Source organism: Natator depressus, chromosome 10 (genome assembly GCF_965152275.1).
Source record: "Natator depressus isolate rNatDep1 chromosome 10, rNatDep2.hap1, whole genome shotgun sequence".
NCBI lineage: Eukaryota > Metazoa > Chordata > Testudines > Cheloniidae > Natator > Natator depressus.
This window is the reverse complement of record NC_134243.1, coordinates 4,331,463-4,356,723: the sequence shown is the minus strand read 5'-3', so window position 1 is coordinate 4,356,723 and position 25,261 is coordinate 4,331,463. Positions and strand designations below refer to the sequence as shown.

The following is a 25,261-nucleotide window of genomic DNA, read 5'->3' as shown; positions in this document are numbered from 1 at the left end:
AGAATTCCCCTGGTTAAATATTTCCCATTTTGAACCCGGAGCTAACCCGCGAGGTTATCATCCAAGGCTCACCTGTAAAAATCACAGGGGACAGCTTCGAGTTCTAAGCACCAGGTTTAACCTACCTACTGTATCTGAAAGTCCACACTGACATCCCAGCAGACTCTCCAGCTCTTTAAACCTTCCAGGAGAGATGCACACTGCATGGAACTGGAATGGGTATAAGTCTTTCTGACAAGACCTGTAGCCAAGGTGCAGCCTGCTTTGCGTGGCAATTAATGGCCCCTGTCTGATCCCCAGCTTAAGTATAAGGATTTGTCCTGGCATCCTTGGCCAGCCTTCCTCCTCCCCCTGAGGCAGTGCAGTGCACTGCTGCCATTGTTCCCCAGAGGTGGCTGCATTTCAGTGGTTTATATATAGCATGTACCATGCTTTGAGTTCTTTCTGGATGAAAGCTACTATTATAAACACAAGCTGTTATTACTGAACAGGCTGCGGATGTATTGGCTTCTTAGGATATCGGACTTTTTAGCTTTTAAAAACGAAGCAAAATATGACTGGGATAATTGAAGAAAGGCCAAGTTCTGAAAGGTGCTGAGCCCTCAAGCACTTGCTGCTGACACAGCAAAAGGTCCGGGCCTCTCAGGATCTGGCCCTGAATGCAAAAGCTGCTCCGAGCCAGTATCTGCCGATTCCGTACCTGGAGCTAGTTCTGGTACCCAGGGGGCAGCGGGCTCAGTGTGCAGAGAGGACACCGTGACTCAGGACAATCTGGTCTCGTTTGCGAGCAAGCAGCATTAGGGAATCTGCACAACGGCCATGTGACTCGAGCGTTCACAGCCCTTTTCACAGCCTGGGCCACCCCCTCCTCCGTGGGCAGGTTTTCTGCGAGAGGCAGTAGGCGCAGCAGTCTGAGCCTGCACGGGGAGCCAGGTCTGCTCCCAGGCCCAGTTCTGCCTCTCGGACAAGTCGCTTCACTTCTCTGGGCCTCAGTTTCCCCATCTGTAAAATAGGGATCAAGATATTCCCCCTTCTTTGTACACTGCTTTCTTATCCGTGGGAGGGATGGAAATTGCTCAGACCAGCTCCATTCCCACTGGCAATTGTGTAACATCCCTGGGGCAACTGCAGCTGTTATTTACAAGGACAAAGGAACCTTAGGAAACTATTTGTATGTTTTTAGCTTCTTTCATTGGTATTTGGTAGCTGAAGATAAGGTTGGGGTGGCAGCATTATGGGACCAGCCATCTCTCCGCACCCACCTGCAAGGTCTCTGCAGGCCACCACATAGCTAAACTGAAACATGCCGAGTAGATTGGGACGGGGGCAGGGCCTTTCTCTTCCCAGGTGTTTGTGCAATGAGCCGACGGGGGGGTCTCTGGGCGCTGCCACAACACAAATAATAAAGAACGGTGCTGAATGTGGTTTGGCAGAGTAGAAGGATCGTGGAAGAATTGCTCAGGCTCCATCTTGCACCTCTATCCTTGTACTAGCTGCTCCTCACATGGGGCCCTGTCTACACGAAAGACATTTGCAGGCGGGTAGCTAGCTCACATACACCAGTGCACACCCCTCATATGGACATGCTGCCCTGATACAGAGTGAAGCTTAAAGCAGTGCAGCTTCATTTGGTCTGACACCAGAGTAAGCGTGCAGTGGTCTGAGCTTTTAACATCATAGATTTTAAGGCCAGAAGAGACCATTGCAATCATCTAGTCTGACTTCCTGCACAACACAAGCCAGAGGACTTCCCTGAATAATTCCTGCTGCAAGTCCTGTAGCTGTGCTCTAACTAGAGCAGATCTTCTAGAAAACATCCACTCCTGATTTTAAAATTGCCAGTGATGGAGAATCCCTTGGTGAGATGTTAATTACCCTCATTGCTAAAAATCTGCACCTTATTTCTAGTCTGAAGTAGTCTAGCTTCGATCTCATTGGATCTGGTTGTACCTTTGTCTGCATTCTCGTGGCTTTTCGGTGCAGTGCATTGGCATTAAGGGTCTGCGCCTGTAAATTCCTTAATGACGGCAGGACCTGGGCCTTGCAGCTAATAAGGTCTCTGCTAAGTCAGGGTTTAGTTCTGTTCTGTGAAGTGGTTGCCAAGGAGCAATGTATCCAAGGCCCATCTACACCATCCTAAGGAGGGCACTGGTCGAATCTTTCATCACAATCGCTCTCAGAACAGGGTGTTAAACAACCCCAGTCACTTAACGTAATCAGTTAAACCACACCTTTAAAAAGAGCTTCATTTAACATGACTGATCACTACCAGACAGGCCTAACCACAGTAACAACAAACATACCCTGAATCCTGCATGGCGAGCGGTATTGATACACTGGTCTCCAGTCTTCTCACACGGCAACATTTAGGAGCAAAGACCAATCCAGAGGCAGTTAGTGAAGAGTTTTAAGGGTGGGAAGGGCTCTATTTTGAGAGCAACGTAGTAGCATATGCTTACCAGAGAACCCCCTTGTAGCACTGGGCAGGACAGCAGCTCCTCAGACTCAGTTTCCCTGTTGGTCTTCCACTGCTCCATCCAGCCTCCAGCATGCTCCAGCTAGGCACCTTCCAGAGGACTCTCATGCTTCCCTTTCCTCTGGGATACCTGATCAGCCACAGCTCAGCCTTCTCTCCCACAGTGAGAACTCCGCATCTGCTTTCTCTCTCCCTTTTAGCTCCTCCCTGGAAGCCTGACTCCTGCCCCAGGTGTCCCAGGGCAAGCTGATTGGGCCACCAGTAGCCCATTAACCCTTTCAAGGACTTGCATACCCCATCGTACAGAGGAGGAAGGGAAGGCTGTGTTTTCTGGTGCACAGAGCAGGGAAATGGGAGTCCAGACTCCTGGGTTACTTTGAGTGTAAACTCTTTGGGGCAGGGACACGGCTGTACAAGGCTTAGCACAATGGGGCCTAACTGGGGTCTCTAGGCACACCTGTAATAGCCATCACTGGATTCTCTCCCCAGCTCTGCCCACCACTCTCATGCTTGATCTTAACTTCACTTTGCCTTTGTTTAGCAATCTGTACAATGGGGATGAGAACAGCTGTTCTGCCTCCCAGGTGGGCTGTGACATGTCAGGCATGTTCAGGAAATGCCAGGCTCGTTTAGCTTCAAGAGAATGGGCGACAGCAGTGCAGGGTATCGTGAACCCTGAAGCTCAAACATCAGCATGCCGCGAAAGCTGCAAGGTCAACCTCAGCCTTCTGTTGTGATCTCACTGGAAGGAGGAAATCTCCATCCACTGCACGACGTGGAACGATATGAGACGGCTGCTGCGGAGAGGCTGGTTAAGTGCAGTCGAACAGGCGTCTTTGTTCTTCACCTCCAGACGCCTCCTGAGAGCGGCAGAAGTGTAAATGCAAATCAGTCACCATTGCTAACAAACGTGCCGCATCCACGCAGCTGACCGCAAAAGGAAGCGTTTGCAAAGGCCTTGTAGCTAGACAGGGAGCTCTCCAGCAGAATACAGTGGCTAGGTCCAGTGCGGTGGGTGCTCGCAGGAGCCCCAAGGAGATGCTCCCTCTCGGCAATGATTCCTGGATGGACTGGGGCATCTGTCCGATTTTATTCTGGGAACAATTTGCTCATGTAAATCAGGAGGAGGGAGGGAATATGAAGCCCATGAAGCATGAGATTATACAAACTGAGCCAGAGGCAGGTGCTGCAGAGCCTAGACTTAATTTGTGTCTGTAAAATTCTTTGAAGACCCAGGACCCAGTGCAGGCCTGGTGTAAGCAGGCCAGGCTAGATGCACCCGCTGACGGCAGGGCTCCATTTGGCCCCCAAAGCTCTATAAATGCTAAGTATTATTTTTCTCCACTGTAAATCTGAGCAGCACTGGCCACCCCAGCCTGGCTATTTGGAACAGGAACACAGAAACGTGGAGTCTGCTTTGGAATTCATTTCTAACGACTCATTTTGAGTACACTGCTTGGCACAGTAACGAACTGGCTGGGGTCTAAATAATAAGATGGGTGAACTAGAGTGCCTCGTGTTAAAGGAGGATATTGATGTAATAGGCACCACAGAAACCTGGTGGAGTGAGGACAATCAATGGGACACAATCATTCCGGGGTACAAAATATATTGGAAGGACAGAACAGGTCGTGCGGGGTGGGGGAGGGGAGTGGCACTATCTGTGCAAGAAAATGGAGAATCAAATGAAATAAAAATCTTCAATGAATCCACATGTTCCATAGAATCTCTATGGATAGTAATTCCAGGCTCTAATAAGAATATAAGAGTAGGGATCTATTGTCGACCACCTGACCAGGACAGTGATAGTCACGATGAAATGCTAAGGGAGATTAGAGAGGCTGTCAAAATGAAGAACTCAATAATAGTGGGGGATTTCAATTATCCCCATATTGACTGGATACATGTCCCCTCAGGACGAAATGCAGAGACAAAATTTCTCAATACTTTAAATGACTGCTTCTTGGAGCAGCTGGTACAGGAATCCACAAGGGGAGACGCAACTCTCAATCTAGTCCTGAGTGGAGCGCAGGATCTGGTCCAAGAGGTAATAACAGGACCGCTTGGAAATAGTGACCATAATATAACAACATTTAACATTCCTGTGGTGGGAGAACACCTCAACAGCCCAACACGGTGGCATTTAATTTCAGAAAGGGGAACTATGCAAAAACGAGGAGGTTAGTTAAACAGAAATTAAAAGGTGACTAAGGTGAAATCCCTGCAAGCTGCATGGACACTTTTCAAAGACACCATAATAGAGGCTCAACTTAAATGTATACCCCAAATTAAAAACACAGTAAAAGAACTCAAAAAGAGCCACTGTGGCTTAACAACCATGTAAAAGAAGCAGTGAGAGATAAAAAGGCATATTTTAAAAAATGGAAGTCAGATCCTAGTGAGGTAAAATGAAAGGAGCATAAACACTGCCAAATTAAGTGTAAAAATGTCATAAGAAAAGCCAAAGAGGAGTTTGAAGAACAGCTAGCCAAAAACTCAAAAGCTAATAACAAAATATTTTAAGTACATCAGAAACAGGAAGCCTGCTAAACAACCAGTGGGGCCCCTGGACGATCGAGATACAAAAGGAGCACTTAAAGACGATAAACTCATTGCAGAGAAACTAAATGAATTCTTTGCTTCAGTCTTCACGGCTGAGGATGTTAGGGAGATTCCCAAACCTGAGCCATCTTTTGTAGGTGACAAATCTGAGGAATTGTCACAGATTAGAGTGTCACTAGAGGAGGTTTTGGAATTAATTGAGAAACTTAACAGGAACAAGTCACCGGGATCAGATGGCATTCACCAAGAGTTCTGAAAGAACTCCAAAGTGAAATGGCGGAACTATTAACTATGGTTTGTAACCTGTCCTTTAAATCGGCTACTGTACCCAATGACTGGAAGATAGCTAATATAACGCCAATATTTAAGAAGGGCTCTAGAGGTGATCCTGGCAATTACAGACTGGTAATTCTAACATCAGTAACGGGAACATTAGTTGAAACAATAGTAAAGAATAAACTTGTCAGACACATAGAAGAACATAAATTGTTGCGCAAAAGTCAACATGGTTTCTGTAAAGGGAGATCATGTCTTACTGATCTCTTAGAGTTCTTTGAAGGGGTCAACAAACACGTGGACAAGGGGGATCCAGTGGACATAATGTACTTAGATTTCCAGAAAGCCTTTGACAAGGTCCCTCACCAAAGGCTTGTACGTAAATTAAGTTGTCATGGGGTAGAAGGGAAGATCCTTTCATGGATTGAGAACTGGTTAAAAAACAGGGAACAAAGGGTAGGAATAAATGGTAAATTTTCAGAATGGAGAGGAGTGACTAGTGGTGTTCCCCAAGGGTCAGTCCTGGACCAATCCTATTCAACTTGTTCATAAATGATCTGGAGAAAGGGGTAAACAGTGAAGTGGCAAAGTTTGCAGACGATACTGAATTGCTCAAGATAGTTAGGACCAAAGCAGGTTGTGAAGAACTTCAAAAAGATCTCACCAAACTAAGTGATTGGGCAACAAAATGGCAAATGAAATTTAATGTGGATAAATGTAAAGTAATGCACATTGGAAAAAATAACCCCAACTATACATACAATATGATGGGGGGGGGCTAATTTAGCTACAACTAATCAGGAGAAAGATCTTGGAGTCATCGTGGAAAGTTCTCTGAAGACGTCCACGCAGTGTGCAGTGGCAGTCAAAATATCAAACGGGATGTTAGGAATCATTAAAAAAGGGATAGAGACTAAGATGGAGAATATCTTCTTGCCCTATATAAATAAATTTTATATATATATAAATCCATGGTACGCCCACATCTTGAATACTGCGTACAGATGTGGTCCTCTCATCTCAAAGATATACTGGCATTAGAAAAGGTTCAGAAAAGGGCAACTAAAACGATTAGGGGTTTGGAACGGGTCCCATAAGAGGAGAGATTAAAGAGGCTAGGACTTTTCAGCTTGGAAAAGAGGAGATAAGGGGGGATATGATAGCGGTATATAAAATCACGAGTGATGTGGAGAAAGTGAACAAGGAAAAGTTATTTACTTGTTCCCATAATATAAGAACTGGGGACCACCAAATGAAATTAATGGGCAGCAGGTTTAAAACAAATAAAAGGAAGTTCTTCTTCACTCACCTGTGGAACTCCTTGCCTGAGGAGGTTGTGAAGGCTAGGACTATAAAAGGGCTTAAAACAGAACTGGATAAATTCATGGAGACTAAGTCCATTAATGGCTATTAGCCAGGCTGGGTAAGGAATGGTGTCCCTAGCCTCTGTCAGAGGGTGGAGACGGATGGCAGGAGAGAGATCACTGAGCATTACCTGTTAGATTCACTCCCTCTGGGGCACTTGGCATTGGCCACTGTTGGTAGACAGGATACTGGGCTAGATGGACCTTTTGGTCTGACCCAGTATGGCCATTCTTATGTTGATATCTCTTCTACCCCCTACTGGATGGAATAAGAACTGCTCAACAGTGTGTCATGGGCCCTATACTGCGAATAAAGATTCTCCTGTAGCGTAAATGATCTGTGCTTTTAGAGCCAGGGGGAGCAGAGTTCTAGCCCAGCTATCACTATGACTTTCCAAGTGGCCCTGCGGCGTGTCATTAGCAGGAGTTTTCTGTCCAGAATGGTAAATGTTTTCACCCCACTCCTGCCCCCTCCCAAGCAGAATAGCAAATACTGTCATTTATTATTTGTAGTGTGGTGACACCTAGCAGCCCCCACAGAGTCAGGGCCCCACTGTGCTTGGGGCTGTACATACTCATAGTGAGAGACAGTCCCTGTCCCAAAGAGCCCACAGTCCAAACAGGCAAGGTCAATAAAGGGAGACTGTGAAAGGAAGCATTATGATCTTCATTTTACAGTGGGGGAAATGAGACCACAGAGACTAAGGCACAGATCCTGAAAGGTACTTTGGTGCTTAACTCCCATTGATTTCTATGGGAATTAGTTGCCTAAATAACTCTAAGGAACTGGGCCTAAGTCACTTGCCTAGAGTCACAGAGGAAGTCAGCAGAGTCCAGAGTTGAACCTAGATCTCCCGAGTCCCAGCCCAATGCCTTGGCCATTGGAACAGCCTTCCTCTCCAAATAATGCATACCCACAAATGCAAATAATGATTAATAATGTTTCCTGCCGGATTTTTTGACCAATTGTTTGGCGGAGCTTGGGAGGGTTGTGTTTGTCTGATATTTTTGGATGGAGCGATTTGGCAATATTTTGTGATGACTTGGAAAATTCTCTGGTAAAACAAAGTAGTTTTGGGGGGAGGTTAAACTTTTTGTAAATCTAGTAAAAATTCAGATTATGGAATTTTTTTTCCCTCTTACAACACAAGCTTTTGTTTAATTGAATTGGGGCCATAGATACAGTTTTAAAACCATTTGTCAATGGAAAGATAATGGAACACATGGGTAGCTCTGGCTTAAACTCAAATATCTATTAAGCAAGCAACACAATTAGAAAAGTAAGATAATGCTGTTTAGTACTTGGCGGTTTGTTCTTCCATTAGCCATAAGAGACTAAGAAGATCAGTCACCACCAATAAATCATAGTGCTGTAAGGTAAATTGCCCCCAAAACACAAATAGAATTATTAGATTTCTGGCATCATTTCTAATGTACAACGGATTTAAAAAAAAGCGACAGATGAAATTCCACATTGCTTTTTTTTTTAAAAGTAGGTGGAATAAGGTAACGCGCCCAGGCTAGTGTGTGTCAGTGTTATCTGTGTGTGTGTCAGGAGTTGGGCCTCGTTGTTTGTTCATGTGCATGTGACAGCAAGTTACAAACCCCGCTAAGACTTACGCATGTGAATAAGTTAACTCATGTGTGTAGTTCCATGAAATTCAGCAGGACTTCTCATGTGAGTAAAGTTACTTGCGGGTATACGTCTTCACAAGATTGGAGCCATAAAACTATGCACATCCCCCAAGACTAAAAAATCGCCTATCGGCTGTGTACCTTGTTTTCCTGGTGCTCCGTTGAGCCCCTCTTCTCTCTTGTTTGGAAACACACCTTTCCAAAGTCGGTGGGCCATGAAGGCACTTCCTACCCGTGCCAGGGTAGAACACTTCTGTGTCTTGACTTTTGCAGTTTGTCTATCTGCCTAGAACAACTGCTGTTATACTGCTCCAAGATATTGTGGAATACGTAGCCTACATGAGCAAGAATCAGCATAATACAATTTGCCATGATTACCCAACACTTATATTTGGTATAATACATTCCATATTAACACCGTGCACGTAGTACCTATTCATGTGGGGGCGGGGGGGGGGCAGAGCGGGTGTCCCCTATATGTTTTTTTTCCCCTTCCATCTAGTTCTCCTAGACAGTGATGTCAATTGGGCCCTAGGAGCTGGGCTCTGACCCACTTGGATTCATTTGTGCCTTCCTTACAGAACCAACACTAGCAGAGATGTGAACAATGGCTGGTCACGCCAAAGCTTCCCTGGAGCCAGAGGGCTTTTCTCCCCCGGGCTCGCCTCAGCAAAGAGACCCGATGGTCAGTTCCCAAGAGATAACCAGCCAGTTCGCCAGCGCCAGGAGCAAAGAGGACTGGGAAAACCTGGATGGGAGTGAGTTGATTTTCACCTTGGATAAGGACGAAGAGGAAGGAGCTGCCAATTTGCCTGAGAACGCAGTTCTGTATGTGGACACCGGGCAGTGCAAAGGCCAACCTGGATCTTCATTCCACAGGCCATTCCCTCCAGCTTCTCCTCCGGAGCTGGGCTTCCTGACCGACATCCCCTTCTATCACCTGCCTGGCTTCTCTCCACAGAGCTCCATTGCCCCCCCGAATCTGCAGGGCTCCCCGGGCCCCAAGCCCCTCATTAACTTAGTGAAGTCCCTGTCGACTGAGATACAAGCCAAGGAGAGCTGCCCTCTCAAGCCCCAGCCCTTGCTGAACTTGGTCAAGTCCATTTCGACGGAGATCTCCCACCTGGAGCCTGAGGTGACGCAGTCCAAATCCGACTCGAAGCTCAACGTGCATCTGTGGAGGCAGATCACCCAGCCCAAAAGCAGAGACGGGGACTCCAGGACAGCACCCTCCTCCCCCAATATCTCCCCTTCGGAGAGCAAAGGCAGCTTCTTCAGGGCGCAGGAGGCCAAGTTTGAAGACACAAAGAGGAGGTTCTCCGAGGCCATGCAGGAACCCCTCAGCAGGCTCAGCAAAATAATCGGGGATGAGAACAGCATCTCGGCCAAGTATAAACTGCCCCACTCCAGTGCTTACGTCCATGACTCCCCGTCCAGCCACAGTGGGGACTGCACTAGTGCGGACGCCACGGCTGCTAGGCGCAGCCCCGGGAAAGCCGAGAGCGACCGGCTGGGAGAGCACGCGAGCAAAGCGATCCGGAGGACCCAGGCGAAGGACGGCTTCCCCTTGGAGCACAAGTGGGGTCCCGCCTCGAACTGCCGGTACGAGATCTGCTCCTGTGGAGACGTAATCCAGGTGGTGGAAGTGGAGCAGAGCGAGAACGGTCCGGAGGAGGCGCAGCTGCGGCAGCCCCTGGACGAGCTCCCCCCAGCCCAGCCTGGCAGCCTGGTGCCATGCAACACCCTCGCCTGCATTGCCATCTTGGCTTACAATTACTTCATCCTGCCTTTGCCCCCTTACCTCTCGGGCCTCTGTCTGGGACTGGCCTGTGGGTTCATGCTGGGCTTCCTGGTCATCCTGCTGTTTGTGCCAAAGCCTTCCCTGGCTCCCCGGCGGGGACAGTCCCCGCAGGACAAGCGGCGCTCGGAGCTGCTAACGAGGAAGCCACGAGAACCAGACGTCCTCAAGGTAGGAGATACATTCGGGGGCGGGGGGGAGGGGGTGATGCCTGCTCAGGGGTCGGACTGTGCCCGTCTGCTCCAGGGGGACAGCAGTTATCCAGACTGCGGCTCTGTGACGTGCGACTCCAGGGCCGGGTAGCCGTGCTCGAGTGCTGATCATCCCCACGGTGTCTGGGTGCAGGCAGACAGCGCCCACCACACGGCGGCACCCCAGCTGCGACAGGAACCCCTGTGGGCCCCAGACATTCGGGACCAGGCTGGCTGCTGGAGAGTGTATCTAATCCACTGGCTCTGTGTGTGTGACGACCATGCCCACTGCAAATCCCCAGCCAGCGTCCTCCTTTAGCTCAGCTGGTGTCTGTCTATTTCAGTCCCGCTAGAGCTCCCACTACCACGATCCCCGAGCACCACACAATGAATTTATCCCCACATACCCCTGTGAGGTAGGGCAGTGAAGCCCCTCTCGTCTCCAGGGGAGCAGGGCTGGGGGCCGTGGGTTAATTTGCTGTGTCGCTGTTGTAAAGTTGCACTTTATTTGTCCTCGTGGCCCCACGCCAGTGAAAGATAATGTGCACACTCAGGCACCTCCATGAACACACGCACCCCTTCCACCTCGCCACTCGGCACACACATCTCCCCGCACACGTGTGTGACCCGTGCACCCCCGGCCACCCCACGCGCGTGCATGCACACACATTCCAACTCACGCCCGCATCACACCACACCTTACCTGCACGCTCATCCCCTCCTACTCTATAGCACATTTCTCATGGGCGTGTCGCAGCAATTCCTTTCAAAGTGCAAGCGACCGGCTCACACAACAATCCCCATCACACTGTAGGCAGCAAGGAGCACATACCACAGCTGGTCCCACAGTAAACTCACTAGCCGGACATGGCTGTGAGTCGTAATCTCATGCCGACTTTCCCTTCCAGAGCTGGATGAATGAGATGTATTTCTACAACCCGGAGATCTACCACCCGTCGCTCACTCACTCAGTGTTTGTGACGCTGGACGGCACCGCCATGAAGCTCTCCTACCCCAAGAACAATGTCCCGCGCCGAGCCGCCTTCGAAGAAGAAACCCTCGACGTGGCCTTTGTCAGCCATCGGTACTACAGCATGAGCAATGCCCAGGTAGGGCTCCGCCAGAGGAGATAGAACAGGCCCCACAGAATAGCTGAAAGCATCTAGTTTAAAGTGAGCCAAGGCAGGCGGCTGTAGCCTTGAATCTGAACTCGTCCTATTGGGGCTGGGTGGTACAGGCCTAATGCTGGACTTCATCCTGCCACATCATGGATGGGCTTTGGCCTTCAGCGAGAGCATCTGGTAAGTCCTTCTCACCCCAGCTGGACCATTTTGGCCCTTGGGACTCTTCATAGCCAAGCCATTGCTCTTCCTTCACTGTGCCTCCATTAAAGAGAGTCCCCGTGGCTGGATGCACCATGGGATTATCTCCCCTGTCCCACCAGGCTACACAGCTTGGTGTCCCCATGGCGTAGTCTCCCTGCCTGACAGCATTTGTTGGTATTGCAGGTTTTTCTCTTCCCACCGGGCCTGGCCCGAAAAAGGATGTGGAACAAGAAATATCCCATCTGCATTCTGTTCCCAGACCAAGAGGACCAGAATTTCAGAAGCTCAAATGAGCATGACACGGACCTCCCAAGAGATGAAAGCCTGAAAATGACTCAGACACCAGGCCAGGACGTCCCCCTGAAGCCTCCAGGGGCCCTCCGGGAAAGGACCCTCTACCTCTTTGGAAGAACAGGAAGGGACAAAGAAGAGTGGTTCCAACATCTTATGACAGCCTCCCAACGGGACTGTCACGAGGTGCAGAGTGCCAGCTGGGGCGAAGGCAAATTCGGTAAAACATTCAACCCATGGTGGCCTCTTTTGCATTTAGGGAAATACAGATAATCCAATGGAGGAGGTCACTTCTATAGCCATGGGCTTTATATCTGCTTGCTGTGGGCTAAATCCACCATGGGGGTAAACAGATATAATCCCACTAAAGTCAAAGGAGTTGAGCCCAATTGTGCGAGCACTAAATCTGGAGAAAGACAGAGGGGGCTGTCTGGTGGTAGATGGACCGATCAGCTTCAACCATGCCCCAGCCTAAAAGCATTTTCAGCAACTCTTTAGCAACAGATTTGCTGGCATTCTCCATGGCAGGTTTATTGGAAGGTACCAGGCTTTTAAAATCTCAATATTCATGGCAACCAGTACCAATGTAAGAGTCCTTACGTTGAGATAAATAACAACTAGCTTCAGACGCTGATTCAGCTTGGTGGGCTGCAATCCGGATTCATTGTCCATGATGGCAAAGCTCGCTCAGCTCCAGAAACAACTATCCCCGATTGAGATGCAGCAAAGGGTGCTGAAAACAGCTGGATGTGCCAGCCAAGGCCTCGCTCACCTGCAGAGATATGCAGAGTGCCCGCAGAGTATTGCATCGGTGATTGGGACAGGGGCATGGTCTGGTGGCCTGAGCAACAGACTAGGAACCAGGAACTTCTGAATTCTAAACCTGGCTCCAACTCCTGTTGTGGCTTTGGGAGAGTCGCTGCACCAATCTGTGCCTCGGTTTCTCTGTCTGTGCAATGGAACTAATTATACCCATTGCCCTTACAGGGGGGTTCTGAGGATTAACTGGCTGAAGTGTGGCAAATGCTTTGAAGTTGACTAGAAAAATCTGATCATCACTGCTCAGGCATTCTGCATCTTCCTCCTGGGCAGGGAAAGACTCCTTCCTTTCCTAGATGTGCAGTTGTATCTCAGAGTGTGTCTACACTTTGGGGGTGGGGCGATTCCCAGCTTGAGGAGACGTCTCTGCGCTAGCGCTGATCAAGCTGGTGCGCTATACAGAGAGCGTAGCCATGGCGGTGGGAGGGGGCTAGCTGCCCTGAGTACGAACCCATCTGAGACGCTGACCCCTCCGGCTGCTCGCCCCGCCAAGCGTCACTCAGCTTACAGCACACGAGCTCGAGCACAGCGAGCGGGAGTCCGTCTCCTCCAGCCGGGAAAACCTCCCCCAGCTTGAAGTGTAGACCTGCCCTCAGCGTTGATGGGTCTGTCCGTCCATCCATCTGGCTTTGCGGTATGCCATTTGCTTGCCACGCTCCTTTCTCCACTCACCTCAACTGAGCGCAGCCAGAGCACTAGCTCCATTTGTTTCTGTTTCCCAGGTTTCGGTCCGAACCAGCTCTCCAGCCCTTCAGGAAAGGGCATCTGCAGCAGTGGCAACAGCTGGGGAAGCACAGAAGACGTCCCATCGTTGTTCAGACCCAAGGATCTAGCTGGGACTCTCCGGGAGAAGATTCTTCTAGATTACAGCACCTACATGTCCCGGTTAGTCCAGCCAGAAACGGGCACCAGCCCCCTCCAGAGCCCCTGTCACAGCGCCATGGGCAGCCCAACCCCCCAAGAGGTGAGTGGAGCCAACGGCATAGTCTGGCAAGAAATCCAGATGCTTAGAGAAACAGACACATGAATTCTCACAAAAGATTTGCCCATGCCCCTCAGATCACTTGATCCTTTCTAGGCCCTCTAGCCTGGAACTAGAATCTCCCAAGCTATCTGTGTCAAAACGACATCCAACATATGGCCAAATTCCACAACCACTCGAGGACCTCTCCGCATTTGCACGTCCTGACAATGCTTTAAACAAAGGCAACGTTTCTAAAGAACTAACGGGGTTAATAGAAATGGCTCTTACCCCGTAAATTCTTGGGGGATGTGTTCTCAAGAGCTGGGTAGATCAGTGCCAGTGTTTCAGTTAATACCTGCTTTATAACTGGGACCACAGCATCATCTCAAAGACTCATAAAGTACCCGACAAAAGAATGAGTCATGTTATGGCAACTTAGTCAACAGAAAAAAGAAAAGGAGTACTTGTGGCACCTTAGAGACTAACCAGTTTATTTGAGCATGAGCTTTCGTGAGCTACAGCTCACTTCATCGGATGCATGCATCCGATGAAGTGAGCTGTAGCTCACGAAAGCTCATGCTCAAATAAACTGGTTAGTCTCTAAGGTGCCACAAGTACTCCTTTTCTTTTTTCTTTTTACGAATACAGACTAACACGGCTGTTACTCTGAAATTAGTCAACAGAGACATTAATTTCTGCTAATTGTAATCAATTATCATTCCAGACACTTCAGAATGTCCCTGTCTTATACATGTTACCCATTACTCCATCACAGGCTGCATTCTTGGAAGGATATTTTTGACCCACTGAAAAATAAGGCAGAGCCTTCAGGTTCATTGACTTCAGGACAGTCTCTGTTGATCTATCGCTCTCTTTTCCCATTAACTTCAAGCCGTGAGAGCGGTGCGGTCCTTTGATGGGACGCATGGATTCTGTTAGCTTTTCCTTATTGGCTCAAGGGTTTCTTGGAATCCCATTTCATTGTCTCATAGTATTTTCTTCTCTGAGACTTTCAGCTATTAATAGGAAAGAATGAATGAATGCAGATCCTGTCTCAGGTGTAAGCAGAAGGACGTGAGCAACAGCACATTCCCTGTAAGGGAAAACCATGTCTTTCATGTCTCTGCAGAAACTGAAGAGCTGACCTATGTGAATATCTTGGACTCCTAGACGCTATGAGAATACAACTAATAAACAATGGCAATAATAGGTTGCAGAGTAGCGGCCGTGTTAGTCTGTATCCGCAAAAAGAAAAGGAGGACTTGTGGCACCTTAGAGACTAACCAATTTATTTGAGCATAAGCTTTCGTGAGCTACAGCTCACTTCTGATGAATGCATCTGATGAAGTGAGCTGCAGCTCATGAAAGCTTATGCTCAGATAAATTTGTTAGTCTCTAAGGTGCCACAAGTACTCCTTTTCTAATAGCAATAATGAATCAGAATCTGGGACCTGTCCCTTGACAGGCAAACCCCATAAGATTGGCAGGGCTGTTCAGAGAAGCACCTGAAAGTCTCGATGCTTCTGTGAGCCTCTTTGGGTTGGAAGTGTAGTGAGATCACACCTTTTGGCCACATTTCCAGTTTGGGTATTTGCCAGAAGCACCTGGGCCTTCAGTCTCAGAGTTTATTCAGCCCATGATCTCATTATTGTAAATGGGAAGCACCTGCAAGTTATCATCATCCTCACCATCCTTTTCCCTTGTACAGTGATTTAGAAAAGTGCATGAATCTCATCTCCCTCCTCACTGTTTTATAGATGGGGAAACTGAGATACAGAGAGGCCAAGATGGGACTCGATTCCAAGCCTCTTCTCTGCCCACTCCCCTAATGTAACCACTAGACCACACTACATGCCTGAGCCTATAGTTATGTCCCTCTCACATGTACAGTATATTTAGTTACTACAGCCTGTTTCCTCATTGCTCTGCACCTTCCGTGCTGCAGCCCTGGGGATCAGGTCCTTTGGGGATATGTTTATAGTCTTTTCTAAATATAGTATGTAAGTGTCAGGGATATTACTGTACACTAATTTGATCTGATACTTACATTACCCTTTGGCGTTTGTGGGTCTCATTCATTCTGTAGCGTATACATGGCCATTCTTATTGCTCGCTCGCTCTTTTTTAAGTTCCTCAGGGACATGAATGGCAGCAGTGAACTGTCCATGACTTGGATGAATGCACTGGTTGGGCGAATCTTCTGGGACTTCCTGAGGGAGAAATATTGGATGGACCAAGTGTCAAACAAGATCCAGAAGAAGTTAAGCAAAATCAAGGTGAGACGCTATGGATCCTTGCTTTCCCTTGCAGAAGAACCTCATGGTGTTCCACCTGTCTCATTGGCTGGGGAATGGGACTTGAAGGGAAAGTCCAGGCTCTGGTATTTTTCAGAGCATTGTGATGCATCCATCAAATTGCCTTTAGGACCATATGGACCAAGTCCTTCACGGAAGTCAGTGGAGTTCTGCCACTGACTCTGATGGGAACAGGATTTGGCAGTCAAGTTATATATGCAGTCAAGCCTGACATATGGACCAAAGACTTAACTGATGCTCTGTGAACTGCTGATTCATGTGCCCAGCTTTCTCAAATCTTTCACTGGTGGGAAAACTTACAACCCAGGTTCATCATTAAAGTTAAAGGGTTTATTAGGGAAGGAGGAACTCATTTTTGGACTCTTTTAAAATCAAGATTGGATGCTTTTCTCAAAGACACACGCTAGCTCACATCAATTCAGGGCAGTGCTATGGCCTGTGCTATACAGAAGATAAGACAAGATGATCCCAGTGGCCCCTTCTGGCTTTATAATCTATGAATTAACAGCGCGGTTGGGAAGCACTTATTCAAACTCAGCCTGGGACAGCAGTGACGGAGAGCCCTTTGCTGCTGGCTCTGGTTGCCTTTGGGCACAAGCTGGTCTCAGATCAGTTCTTAGTGGGACAGGCATCCATACCACAAAAGCCTTTAGCACAATGGGCTGCTTTGCTGGCCTCCTTGCTGAGAGAGCCAAGGATAAATTGGGCCATAGAGATGGTAATCTCCTCTCCCCCCCATCCCCCAGAGGGCCTCCCTCCAGGGCAGGGACAAGGCATGATGGGAAATGTGCCCATCTGAACCAGTTAGAAAGGGTTTCAAGTAGATTGGTTTTGGGAGGGGCCTCGTACTGGACCTTCCATGAGCACTCCAGTGCTTGGAGACGCTTACGCTCCATCCATTAAGCCAGCAAGTATGGAGCAGGGAGCCCTTAGACAAGCAGCATGTATTAGCCGGGGTACAAGTTCAGACATTCTGGGGAGCCCTTCTCTTAAAGGGTTCTCTACTCTGCCCTCCCCCAGGTCTGTTCTTCACTGGATTATGAGTTGTCCAGTTTTAATGACATTTTTAATTAAAAATTTAACCCCGGGGATCCAGCAAGTCGATTCCTGTGAGACAGAGGTGGCTTTAAAATAATAATTAAAAAAAAAAGCTAGATTGGAGCACAGTTTGTGTGGAGAATTGTTTGGGACGCAGAAAAATGTAACCGTTACAACACCTACAGAAACCAACTGTCATCAAAAACAATCCTGCATTGGGCTTTGGGGGATGGACCCAGTAGATCTTACCCAGCTCTCGTTTCTACGGCTGGAATAATGCTCATCCTACTTTGACGGCTTTGTTGAGATGGCCCCATATCCTGCCTGGACAGCTCAGCCAGAGCCTCTTTAAACAGCCCAGTAGCCTCGTTTCTGATTTCTGATTAATGATAAGCAGCTTCCCTTCTGCATCTGCTTGGAAGGAGATTGGGTTTAATCGCTCTCGTTTGTTCTCGCTCCAACCTAGCTCCCGTACTTTATGAATGAGCTCACGCTCACCGAGCTGGACATGGGGACATCCATCCCCCTCGTTCTCAGTGCCTCCAGTCCGATCATCGATAACCGAGGTAAGGGTCCCAACAGCATCCCCCACACCCATCTATTCAGTGCATTCGCACCAGGCCTTAGCTCCCGTCACTTTGCATTAACTTAGGAACTGGGCTCAAGACTTTTTTTTTTTTAAAAAACATGTTTTGGGAAGATTAAAGCACCCCAGTGAAAACTGACCAGGCTTTGTGCCCATCGGCCACGGACAAAGATCATTTTAGAGCAACAAGTCTGTAGAAGTCACTTGGTAGCAACTCTTTGAGACGAGCTTGGTTCCACCACAGTGATGGCCCTGCCTGCCTCATCCAAAGACCATTCAATCAATGGGAGCTTTACCTTGACTTCCGTGAGCTTTGGATCCGGCCCTATGGCATTGCTAATGCACCCACAACCAGATTATCCTACAGTTCAGTATTCCACGGAGACTGACCTCTGCTGTCGCTCCTAGGAGGGATCCCTCCGGGTCAGGGCGGTGACACGTTGGTGGGGCTGTAAGGGAAAAGCTTGCACTGTTGCTGCCCAGGGCTTCCCTGTGCTCTGGCCTCTGATCTCCAGCACTGTCGATCCAGCACCTTCCTCCATCATTAATTGACTAACAAAAGAAAACCCAAAGTGGGCATTCGAACCAAACTGAGACAGCTACAAATGGGGGCCACTCTGAACTGTAGGGGTATAACTGGGGGTGCTATACACTAGGAACCCGCCCCCCGTGGACAGTGAGAGCCTCTCACCGTGATGGAAAACAGGGCAAGTAAAACACCCAAAACCAACCCCCTGCATTCGGCCCCTTCCCTGCGGGGGCCACTGCAATGGGAGGATGGGGAAGGGCAGTTGTCAACGCTGCTAAGTGTCATCCCAGGGCAGCCCTGGGGGAATGGCAAGTTGGCAGCCTCCTAGGGGAAAGGAAGAAGCATGTCAAGTGGCAGAAGAGTCCAGGACTGCATTAGGGACAGGGAAGGAGAAGGCTTGGAGTAGAGGAGGGAGCATGGGGAGGGGCCGGGTGTGAAGAAAGGCAGGCAGGGCGCGGGAATTAAACCAGATTAACCCTTCGGGCACCACAGCCAGTGCTTCCACGCCCACACCCACTTTGTTCCATTTGGAGAGTCACGTGGCAACCAGCCTGAGGGTAGCAGAGGGGTTAGCCACTCGCAGTGAAGCACCGCTTGGAACAAGGTCTTATGGGAAGGTCACAAACCCGTCCCCCAAATGGGGAGCATTTGGGGCAGATGCCGCTGGATCCCCTAGACAGTGGCACCTGTCTTTCTCTGTCCTAGGCATCCCACAACCCAGCTGTGGCAGCATGTTAACCCTCCCATGTCTCCAGTCATCCCCCTCTCAGAAAGGTCATCCCCCCCAGGAGCTCATTCAATGGGAGACGCTGGATTAATATTTCATCCCCACACACTGTTTGCCAGGGACTCCTCGTCGTGGAGCAATCAAGCGAGTGTTTATCCCCCTCTCCCTCACGCACGTCCCCTCGCATCCCTCCAGATCTCCCACCAGCACCTCAGCCTGCATTCCAGCTGTGCAGCCTCCGATAAAGCAGGGGAGAGCACGCAGGGGCTCAAAACATTCACGGCCCGGCTCTCTCTCAGCCTGCTTGGGAATGCGCGATCCGCCACCCACACTCCCAGGAGGCCAGTGTAAAGGGGACAGAGGAGGGGGAAATAAAGGGGCCCTGCTGAGCCTTCAAACAAAGCCATCTTCCTGCTGCCAGCGGCCGACTCAACACAGTAATAAAGGCTCTGTGCAGCCAGAAGCCAGTGCAGTGCAGTGGAGTCCTTGCTCCGGGCGGCACGAAGAACCTGCTGCATTTCCCAATGTGTGGAACAGGGATCCTGCATTACTAATGCCCGGATAAAGGCCTCAACTGGGATTGGGTTCCCACAAAGCTAGAGGTTGTACGTGCTCGTGCGCACACACACAAACACGCACGCATTCACGCAGAAGGTGGGAGAAAGCAATTGTTTCTCATCCCCATTTCACAGGTGCAGCCCAGAGAGATTCAGTGACTCACCCCAGGAGACAGTGGCTAAGCTAGGAATTGAACCCAGCGCCTCCTGCCTCTCAGCCTAGGGCTTTGCCGCCAGAGCAGCCTTCCTCTATGATGGAAGCAGCAAGGAAGCTGCTACCAGGCCAGGGTGGTTGATTGAACGGGGTAAATTCCACAGATTCCAGTGGTTCGAGACTCTGTGTCACCCGTTCGCATCTAGAGTCGTGATTAAAGGCTGTTATCCTCCGGTGGCTCTTCAGGGGCCTGCGTGAGAGAGGTCAGTGACCGGAGCCCAGTTCCCACAGGGGAACTCAGCAGGACAGCCAAGGGACATAATGAGTCACGAATCAGGAGGCAGGCACGACGGGGCTGAGGGAAGGAAGGCTGGATAGATAGATGCTGAGCTTCCCTCTCCTCCCAAAAGGTGGTCCAGCCCGGTCAGAAATAAGGAATGAGTCAGTGTGGGGACGCCGGTACTGCCTATGCAATACCAGCTCTCAAACCAGGCTTTGTAGCAGGCACCTAGCATCCTCCCAGACACCACAGACTCATGGGACCATGGGTCACCTGCATCCTGTCCTCTCTGCAGGGCTTTGGGTGGACGTGGAAGTCATCTACAACGGCTCCCTACAGATGACACTGGAGACGAAGATGAATTTGTGCAAGCTGGGGAAAGAGGCATTGGCGGAGGAGAGTGGGCAGACGGCTGCTGGTGGGGAAGGGTAAGGTCACTAAAGCATTACTGGGCCCTTCACTCCTGCGACATCAGGGTGGGAGAGACCCTGGTCCAACCATTCCTCCAGGAGAAGGTAGTCGGTTCTGTAGCCGTGCTCGGTAGGAGCATTGAGTCTGGACGTGAGTATGAAGCCTTTGTGTATTAATTCAAGGCATCCAGGACGCTGTATTGTTCTGTCTCTACACTGAACAGAAGGGGCTTTATAATTCAGTGAGATCTGCAAAATCATGGGTCTGAAGGGCACCTCACAGGGCTCTGCGGGCGGCATATCTGCATATCTACAGCTCGCCTCCCTGCCGGGTGGCACAGGCCAAATGGATTTAACTCCATGCTCTAATCAGAAGGAACCTGGTCAGTCTTGATCTGAAGCAGCATCTTAGAAGAGCTTGATTATTCCAGAGCAATGGGACAAGGTGTCTGATAGTGGAGGCCGTCCAGAGTCACATATCATCCAGCTGGGGCAGAAGGAATAAGTCGAATGAAAATAAATCAACTCCATTTGGAGGGTTTTATCAGGCCATCTGTGCTGAATATTGCCATTTGTCTGAGCAGGATGGAGACAGCTGGGAAGTTAGTTCTAGGAAAGAGTCATTAATAAAATAAAAAGATAAGCGCTTGCTTGTGGCTTGTTTGTCATGACCAGCTTGTGCTCCGAGTTAGCTGACAGCCACATTCCGGACTTGTACTAATCTCTAATCATTTTATTGGTGATCAAAACAAAAATCTCCCCCCTCCCCATGTGCCGCTTTGGTTTTTTTTTAAATCAGGACAAAACCTTCTGTCTGGAGCTGTGAATGTTCTCATGGCCTGGTGTTATTCCCACCCTGCCCCTGGGCACAGAGCCCCTGGCCTCATTCTCCATTTAACTGGGCCCTGTTGAAAGCACAGATGGGCTGGAAAGTTAAACCTTTCTTAACATGACCAGCTTTAGGCGAGGAGAGGGGACAGCCCAGAAGTGGATGAATTCTGAGTTACTCTAGATAACGTAAAGAGCAGGGGAAAGACAAGCATAGAAGGAACGAGGCTGTTGCTCCATTCTGTGTCCTGCTCTTCAAAAAGAAGTCTGCTTCACCGGGTCAGGGGGACAAATGTCATAGAATCATAGGACTGGAAGGGACCTCAAGAGGTCATCTAGTCCAGTCCCCTGCACTCATGGCAGGACTAAGTATTATCTAGACCATCCCTGACAAGTGTTTGTCCAACCTGCTCTTAAAAATCCCCAATGATGGAGATTCCACAACCTCCCTGGGCAATTTATTCCAGTGCCTAACCACCCTGACAGTTACGAAGTTTCTCCTTATGTCCAACCTAAACCTCCCTTGCTGCAATTTAAGCCCATTGCTTCTTGTCCTAGCCTCAGAGATTAAGAAGAACATTTTTTCCTCTCTCTTCCTTGTGACAACCTTTTATGTACTTGAAAACTGTTATCATGTCCCCCCTCAGTCTTCTCTTCTCTGGCCTCTCCCTCTTGGGTTCAAATGCAACTCAAGGTTGCTAGTGCTCTTCTTACCATCTGGAAGTATATGAAATAAGATGGTGGTTCTTGGTCTAGCTCCTGGTGGACTTGTGTTCACAGTGAAGCCAGCTGAGAAGCCAAAGGCTGGTTAAGCTCAGGAACTGGATCTGCTGTAGCCCACTTACATGGTCTTGTCTCAGACAATGGAATGGAGGAAACTTGCACTAGCCTGGCCTTTTGCTGTACTCGACCAGCCATGAACAAGGCTGTCAACTGCTTGTAATGATAGTGCAAATGAATCCTACTGATCACATACACATGGCCCATCCTCCTCCGAGCGTGTTGCAAACCTTCACCTATTCATCAGAGTGATCTGCTGGGATGTAGTTAGCACTATTGGAAGAGTCTGTTGTTAAAACACTTGTACAAATTGCTGGCCCCTCATTGGCTTATTTACAAGTTACGGGACTGGGTTTTCTCCTGCCTTTTGGAGAAACTGCCTGTGTTGTTACTTAGCACATGTCTAGCTGACTCAGGAATGACTCTCCTGCATTTAGACAGCACAGGGTAAGAGTTTCAGATCCCCTTTAATGGGACCTGGCTGGGCATCCGTCTCCAAACTCTCACCCCTAATAGCAGCTTGGAAAGTCCCACCATCTGCTTCAAGCTCCAGGGACCTGTCAAGTCCCACTAACCCCCCTCACCTTAGAAACTGACTCAGAAGAGCCCCATTGTAGCAGGTTCTTACCTCTCCTCTGTCAGGCGTGGCCATTGCCTCAGTTTCCCCTCTCCCTCTTGCTCTTAGTTTAATATAATCCTACAGCTAAATTAAACTCCTCCCATGCTGGGGTAAGGAGAGTCCAAATGAAGTCTCCCCCAGTCTGCCCTGGGTCACCAGACCACCCTGCTCCAGTCACTCCCTGCTCTGTCTCGCAGAAATCTGCAGGAAAACCAACAGACAAATCAGATCCAAAGAAAGAACACACACACACTCCCCCCATCTCCCGTGCAGGCCAGTGTCCAAATCCCGAGTTGCTCCCCCACTTTCTCCAGGATTTCTGCTGGTCTACAGGGAATGATAAGACCTCTCTCTCTGTGTCCCTTTGCAGAGAAGCCTGCAAGCCCTCCAAGATATTTCTTTCTACAGAGAAATCCGCGCACACACACCCCACATACCCGCAAACCTTGCTACGTCCTGCTGTCTTCTCTGTCCTGGGGGGAAGAGTCAGACATCTGCTTATATCCTGTTTCCTCCTCCCAGCATGCCTGGCTAGAATGACCTACAATTCTCCGTGGTCCTGGGAACTGTAGGTCCCAGCACGCCTTGGGTCTGGGTTTAAAATGAGAACAGGCTGTCCCGGGCCTGTAGCCTTTAAAGGGCCAGGCCACCCTGCTGCATCCATGTTCATTCTAGTATAACAAACAGACATGACCCTGCGGTGTGTCCCTGCCACCGGCACCTCTTCCCAAGCACCTGGCCCATGCTGCAGAGCTAGAGGGAAGATGCCAGGGCCATGAGGCTGCACCAGCTTTCGTGCCATTAGCCCCAAAAGCCTTTGCTGATGGCATCTGTCTGTCTGACACCAGAGAGAGCGCTGGCATGTTGGGGGCTAACACAAAGAGCCGTGGGTAAAGGCTTGGCTGGCGGTCAGGCCCGTGCAGTCTGCGGGTGCCACAGCACAAGGACCCCCACTGGGACTCACCTCCTCCCTCTTTGCTCGCAGGGCGAAGCCTCGGGTGATCCTGCTGGCAGACAGCGATGCAGAGTCCTCCAGCGCCGGCTCCTCCGACGAGGAAGACGTCCTTGCAGCAGAGCCTTCTGGAGCCCTGGGAGAGAGGATCGTCCCCCCTCCTGCTGAAGGGTAAATAATTACTAATAAAATAATAATAATCCCTAATCCATCTATAGCACTTTCCCTCAGTAGATCTCAAAGCACTTTAAAAAGGAGGTCACGATCATCATTCCCATTTCACAGATGGGGAAACTGAGGACCAGAGTGGGTAAGTGACTTGCCCAAGACCCCCCAGTGAAGCCATGGCAGAGTCAGGACCCCGGTTTCCCGCATCCCAGTCAAACAACCCCCTCTCAGAAGAGGGGCTCCTCAGCTAGCCCTGCCTGTGGGGAGCCATTCGGGATCACAGCCCCTAGACACCCCACGATGAGCACGGGACTGCTGGCTGGCTAGATCATTGAGTCCGACACCCTGAAAAAGCACGTTATTGTCTCCTAAGATTTCCCTAATAGCTTCATCAGGAAGGAGAAGAGTCGTAGGAGCGTGTGAGGCTCACACCTCCAGCGCCTCCTGCTGGATGGATTTCCATGGCCTGGGAGCCAAGGAGAAGGGTGGCCTGTTCCTGCTGGAGGAATGTCGCGGAGTCACAGACCGCGGGGGTGGGGGGGGTTGACAGGGAGCGAGAGGTGCCCCCAGGACAAATGGGGTGGGGAACAAGTGAGGTGAGGCCCCAGCTTAGCCCCTGCCTTGGAGCAGCCCCCTTTTGCAGGCTGACGCTGACTCCCCTCTTCCCCCTGCTTAGCCATGGTGGCGGCAACAGCACCAGCCGCAAGATCCTGCGCTTCGTGGATAAGATCGCCAAGTCCAAGTACTTCCAGAAGGCCACTGAAAACGAGTTCATCAAGAAGAAGATCGAGGAGGTGTCCAACACGCCGCTGCTGTTGACTGTGGAGGTCCAGGAGCTGGCCGGGACCGTGGCTGTGAACATTCCTCCACCCCCGACAGACCGAATCTGGTAGGAGCGTCCTTGTATCCCACCACGCAGTAATTTGCCGCATAGCCCGGCTTCTACTTCCCAGAGCTTAGTGGAACATGGTCAGGGAGTTTCAGCCTGAAATTTAGGATTAGGGAACTCAACATGGGCTGAAATATTCTCCCAAAACAGGGACTAGATTGCTCGGGGGATTAGGCCAGCCACGTCACACTTTTCCCATCTAGGTCATGGATCCAAATCCAGCACCAGGTAGTGCTAGTGACCAAAATCTCTTGTGGTCTGATGGTTGTTCAGTGGGTCTCAGCCCACCTCCTAATGGACAAGTGTCCCAAACTGGCCTTTTCACTGGCAATGTCAGCAGAGGCCAACAGCTGTATAGGCCACAGAGACTGCACTCCCCTGTCACCAGGCCATGTGTGCAGGAGCACAAGAAGTTTGTGATGGTCTCTGCTTCCTTCCTTCCCCCTCCAGGTACAGCTTCCGAATCCCTCCCCAGCTGGAGCTGAAAGTCCACCCGAAGTTGGGCGAGCGGGAAGTCACCTTCATACACGTCACGGAATGGATTGAGAGAAAGCTGCAGCATGAATTCCAGGTACCTGCTCCCAGAGCACTGGGAGAGAAATGATGAGTGCACTGGGGATGGATCAGAACCAAGGATGGAACAACTGGAACCTAAACAATGTAAAGATGGGCCTGCTAACTCTGGGGCCAGATGTTGCAAACCTCAAGTTTTGGGCAGTGTTTAGATC

At 49.8% G+C, this 25,261-nt stretch overlaps 1 protein-coding gene across 3 annotated transcripts in view; it reads left to right on the top strand.

Annotated features, from left to right (window-relative positions):
* The window catches only part of LOC141994338 (testis-expressed protein 2-like), a 37,159-nt gene that overhangs the window by 8,614 nt on the left and 3,284 nt on the right, over positions 1-25,261 (top strand). For all 3 annotated transcript variants that reach the window (XM_074964548.1, XM_074964545.1, XM_074964546.1), the window contains exons 2-11: positions 8,895-10,282; positions 11,211-11,411; positions 11,811-12,138; positions 13,460-13,701; positions 15,831-15,977; positions 17,521-17,620; positions 20,183-20,315; positions 23,510-23,647; positions 24,321-24,533; positions 24,984-25,104. In XM_074964548.1, coding sequence (XP_074820649.1) covers positions 8,921-10,282; positions 11,211-11,411; positions 11,811-12,138; positions 13,460-13,701; positions 15,831-15,977; positions 17,521-17,620; positions 20,183-20,315; positions 23,510-23,647; positions 24,321-24,533; positions 24,984-25,104 — 2,985 coding nt within the window. In that variant the 5' untranslated portion in view covers positions 8,895-8,920. The remainder of the gene's footprint in view (positions 1-8,894; positions 10,283-11,210; positions 11,412-11,810; positions 12,139-13,459; positions 13,702-15,830; positions 15,978-17,520; positions 17,621-20,182; positions 20,316-23,509; positions 23,648-24,320; positions 24,534-24,983; positions 25,105-25,261) is intronic.